The sequence below is a fragment of the Leishmania panamensis genome, assembly GCF_000755165.1.
Source record: "Leishmania panamensis strain MHOM/PA/94/PSC-1 chromosome 3 sequence".
NCBI lineage: Eukaryota > Euglenozoa > Kinetoplastea > Trypanosomatida > Trypanosomatidae > Leishmania > Leishmania panamensis.
Genome location: NC_025876.1, coordinates 120,137 through 125,331, shown reverse-complemented (window position 1 = coordinate 125,331; position 5,195 = coordinate 120,137). Strand labels below are relative to the sequence as shown.

Here is a 5,195-nt window from a genome sequence, read left to right as displayed (position 1 = left end):
CGTGAAGGTGTAAAAGAGAGAGAGAGATGAGAGATGACATCCCCAGTGCGAACGTGAGCAAAAAATGTCTCATCCTTAAGGGGGGCAACAGAAAGAAAGCGGTGCGTGTGTGCGTGTTTGCGGGGAGCGGGGGAGTGTGATGATGATGTAGAAGGAGGGGTGGTGGGTGGCGGCGGTGACTGTGGCTGTGGAATTCCTCTCGGTGTGTCTGCACGGTGGACAGAGAGAGAGAGAGAGAGAGAGAGAAGCGTGTCAGCACATAAGTCGAAGGAGAAAAAGCAGGTAAAAAAAAAAACGGCCGTTTTAGAGGTCCGCCGTCACTGTAGGGACGGAGGAGAGTGGGGCGCGGGTGATGCTCAGTTGCCTCCTCATCTCTTGTCTTACACACCCACGCACACACACACACAGGCAGACAGGCATGAAGAGGCACACGCACACAGACCCCCAGAGCCCATGCTTGAATGGATTCAGCGAGGTGGGAGAATGACCCACGCATGCGGGGCGTGCACGCGGTCCTAAGTGTTTCCGTCATTCTTGAGTATCGGCACGCTACTGTTCAGCCCAGTAACTTCCTCCGGCTTCTGCCTGCGGACACCGAGCCAGTCAAGCAGCTGCGTCATCGGGATCACTGGCAGGATTGTGCGGTCCCAAACCTCGTTCAGAATCTCCGCAAAGGCGAGGTAGAGGGCGGTGGAGCCGCAGATGACGCCCTCGTAGCCGGTCACACGGAGCGCTGTCTGGTTGCCCGTCATGTTGGCAAAGCCGAGCATCAGGAAGAGCAGCGTCACGGTGAGGAACACGATAAAGATGGCGACGTTCATGCGGATGGTGCACATAAGCATGAAGAAGGAGAAGATTCCCCACAGAACGAGGTATACGCCTACGAAATACTCGCTCGCCGGCTCCACAATCGACGAGCTGCGAGCAGCCGTGTTGGGCAGCAGCCAGACGAGCACGAGAGACAGCCAGAAGGTGCCATACGACGTGAAGGCGACGTGGGCAAAGGTGTTGCCGCGCACCCACTCGAGCAGGCCCGCGATGACCTGCGCACCCCCGCCGAGGGCGATGCCCATGGCGACGATCACTGTCGAGAGCGGGAATCTCCCAGTGTTGTGCAGGTTCAGCAGGATCGTCGAGAGGCCAAAGCCCAGTAGGCCGACCGGGCCTGGATTGGCGGTGCGCCGTGGCGCGATTGCCGCCTGATATTCCCACTCCTGCAGCTCACGCAGACGCTGCTGCTTCAGCAGAAGCGAAGGTTTCCGGATGGCTGACCCGTTCTTCTGGCCACGTGGGGGATGCTGCTGGCCGGGCACTTGCGAGGACAAATTATTGTTGGAGTACTTCTCATGAAATTTGCGCAGGTCGGGGTTCGAGGCGACCTCGACGGGCTCATAGCCGAGGGGCCCACATGGGATGCTGACAGCGGACATCTCTTACCGTGAACGAGGGTGTTGCTGTGGTACGCGGACCTGAGCGTGCTGGAGAGGGGTCGGGTGCGGGGTGAGGTGGGAAGGGGGAGGGAGAAGGATGGGGTTGAGGGGGGGAGGCCGATGGCGAGTCGCTGTCTCGGGTTCTACCTGGTGTTCCTCAGGAGGGGAAGAAGGGGCAGAGAGGGAGAACGCGCTGAGTCAGGTGCGGATGCGATGGCGCCAAGTTATCGCACTCTGCTTGCACGTACCCGCCCACGCAGCAACAGGTTAAAAGGAAAGGGTGGACAAAAATATAGGCCCAGCCAAGCGACGCGAAAGGCGTGTGGTGGATCGCTAGAAGGGGTTTTGGAGGCGAGGCGGAGAGGAAGGGCGCGCAGGTGTGTTGTCTCTGGATGGTGGTTGTGGTGGTGGTGGTGGGCGCGGCAGGGGGGGGGGTGAAGGGCCAAAGCGTGCGAATGAATGCAATCAGGAAGTAGAGGTGAATGACATCGATTGCGCGATATACGCCATGTGCTTATAGGGTGTGAAGAGGGGAAGGGGGGGGGAGGGAGGGAGGAGTCCAAGAAGCGAGCAATCCACCTTGTACGTGAGTACGCGTACAAGCACACGCACACACAACGTCTGCTCGTGGACGTGCAGCCGTACGTACCTGGCGTCTCTGCTGAAGATTTGGGGCGGGGGAGGGGGGGGGAGAAGCGCGAAGGAGAGCGGCAGCAGCGATGAGCAAGCAGCTTCAGTCGACAGGCGAATTTCACCCATCGTCCTGCCCCCTATCCTCACGAGCGGGCAGCTCAGCGTCGCCCTCATTTCCGTTGGATGCGCGCGTATTTCCTTTCGTTGCTACAAAGCGGCCACACTTGCAAATAATTGTGCGCCTCAATTTCGGGGCTCTCAACATTTTGGCCGCGCTCAACGACACGGACGCGCAGTGCACACCACCCACACAGCCACACATGCACGCATGCACGGACAGACATCACCGGAGGAGAAGCGCACAACATGCATGGGAGGGGTGGGCTGTCACGAGGACAGGCACGATAGAGAGAATGAGGTAAGGGAAAGGCGGAAGGAGCGCGCGCAGGTACACCCCTGCCCCCCCTCCCCTCCGTGCCTACACCAGGTAAGACAAGGGTAAGGGAGGTGTTGTGTGTAGGGACTCGCCATCGCGGTAATGCGATGCAGGCGCATACGTGTTGACCGATGTTCGTCACGGAGATAGAGAAGAGAGAGAGGGAGAGGGAAGCGGGGTGGCAATGGTGGCAATGGTGGTGGTGGTGGGGGGAGAACAGCAACAAGAGAAACGGCTCAGGCGTTAGAGAAGGCGGTGTCAAAAGAGCGCCACCGACCTCACGGAGTGTGTGTGCGTGTGCGTGCGTATGCTGAGCACAAGAAGAAAAATTCGTTTTGATATGCAAAGCGAGAGTCTTTTACGAGGAGTGGGGAGGCAATCGGGAAGAAGAGGAGGGGGGGGGGGGGCGGGAGGACACCGCACGGTAAGGTGGTGGTGGGAGGGAGTGGGGAAGAGTGAGGCGCATGCTCGTGCGGCAAAATGTGCGCACACGCAGACACTAAAGCACCCCCATGCCGCGTTGTGTCGAGGGAGGAGAAAAGAGAGAAGAAGAAGCTAGATGAACGGGGAGCAGAATATATATATATATATATATATATATATGTATAAGCACACGCACACACACGCACGCCCACACACCTAGGCACTCGCCTGGGGAAGGAAGATGCGATAAAAAGGATGTGTGGGCTGTGGCCGTCTGTGATCGTTCGTCTCTCTGCAAGTGATCACAGACGGCCACAGCCCACACTTGAGGGGAGGAGGGAGGAGGTGCACAAGCGACGGAAAGGTGGGGCGTGCCCTCCCCTCCCCCATCCGTCCCCTCTGCCACGCGCCCAGGCACACGCGCCGTATCCACGCACATAGGCGTGGGCTGAGGGTGGATGAGGACTGTAGGGATGGTACAGGCGGTGGTGGTGGTGACTGCGCCGTTGAGACACCCACACAGGCGAAACACAACCAGAAGCAATCCAGCGGGTAGAGAAGTAGAAAAAAAAACAAGCAGAGAGGAGACCGCCGCCTCGTGTCAGGTGGACAGGCAGTAGCGGCCACTCCAACAGCATATGCCCCTTCCCCCCTCCCCCAGGAGCGAGCGTGGGGGGGAGGGGGGAGAGGACACAAGAGCTCCACTGCCCACCCCCACCCCAAAGCCGTCGACAAAGTGCTTCTTCGCTTCCGCATGCACATGTGAATCTGTCCGTCGGTTGCCCCGCTGCTTCGCTCTGCACATTCCTGTCAGTCAGGGAGCTCGTGCGCGTGTGTGTACGTCTGTGCGCGTGAAGGGGGATGGATGCTGCGTAACGCGCTCCTCCTCTCCCCCATAAGGCGCCACCACTCCACATGTACAACGGAAGACTCAGTCAGAAAGAGAGGAAGAGGGTGAGAGACACGCGGACTTGCTCGCATGTGCGTTTCAGCTCCGTCGATGGACGTACGAGCACTGTCATAAGGGGAGAAAAGAGAAACAAGGGAGACACATATGCTGACTACCTGTGGTGGGGTGGGAGCTGCGAGACCACACACACACATACATACACCCGCAGTGGTGCTGAGAAGGATCGCAGACAACCTCGTTTTCCTTTTCCTCCTCGATTCACCGCACAGACGCCTGCACGGCACAGAAGAGGGAGAAGAAATCGATGTGTCTTTTCGTTCTCTACTTGGCCTCTTCTGATGGCCCACGCCGCACCGCACCCTCCCCCCAATTCCCTCAGCTAACACGAGCGGCGCCTTGTGCACGTGTGAGTAAGCGAAGAAACAAACAACGTGCAGTTGCGTCTGGCACTCTCCTTAGCTCGCGATGGCGTGGGAAGACAGCTGTGAGGCTGAGGGACACCTTTAAACGCAAAAGATAGAAAGAGCAGATAAGATGCCCCATCGCATCGACTGTCCCACTCTGGACGGTGAGCGAGAGTGGAAGAGAGTGGGGGACTCAAAGATGAAGGAAAAGGGCAGTGTGACACACGTGCATACCCGCCACCGGCAGTACCGATCTCCAAACAAGCACCAGCAGCCCCACCACCACCCACTTCACCAGTAAAGGGAAACGAGCACGAGCGCAAGAAGTCACAGGCACACTTTACAGCAACGCAGGGCGAAGAAGAAAGCGCAGGAGAGGGGGGAGAGCGGAGGGAAGGGCGAGGGGCGAGAACGCCAACAACGCCAAAAAAAAACGAAAAAGGCAACCGCAAGACAACAGTCGAACCGCCCACGAGAGTGTGCCGGGCGCAGGTGATGGCGATTCAACGTAGTTCACGTGCGTGAAGGGGAGGATGAAAAGCGAATGAAGCCCGTCTGCACACGCCTCCATAGACGGCGGCGGCGCAGGGGAGAGGGTGGCCCAAACATAGGGACGACATACCCCCCCCCCCCCGCCCCCCGCATGCCGAACACCACAACCCAAACGACCCCCACGACACCATCCGCCCCCGGACATGCACGCGTGCAAAGCACGGAAGAGAATAGAGGCAGCAAAGAAGAGCAGGGTGTGGGGAGAGATGAAGCTGCAGTAGCAAAGCACCTCTGGGTGAGTCTACCTCAGAGAAAAAGGTGTTTTCCCCCCTCCCTCCCCCCTCTCTCCACTTGAGCGCGCCAATCTGCTTGTGCTTCCTCCTTCCGTCTCTACATTTTGGTGCGCAGGCGTGGTGCGTCTACTTCCGCTTCGTTGACGTTGTCACGCTCCGATCCTCTTTGGAGCC

General features: G+C 58.8%; 1 protein-coding gene across 1 annotated transcript; it reads right to left on the bottom strand.

The window, feature by feature from the left end:
• Positions 1 to 515: 515 nt before the first annotated feature.
• Positions 516 to 1,430, bottom strand: LPMP_030350 (hypothetical protein; the record flags this gene model as incomplete). The annotated part of the gene is made up of 1 exon (XM_010702676.1): positions 516 to 1,430. One exon carries the CDS (start codon positions 1,428 to 1,430, stop codon positions 516 to 518), a length of 915 nt encoding a protein of 304 aa, XP_010700978.1.
• Between the last annotated feature and the right edge of the window lie 3,765 nt (positions 1,431 to 5,195).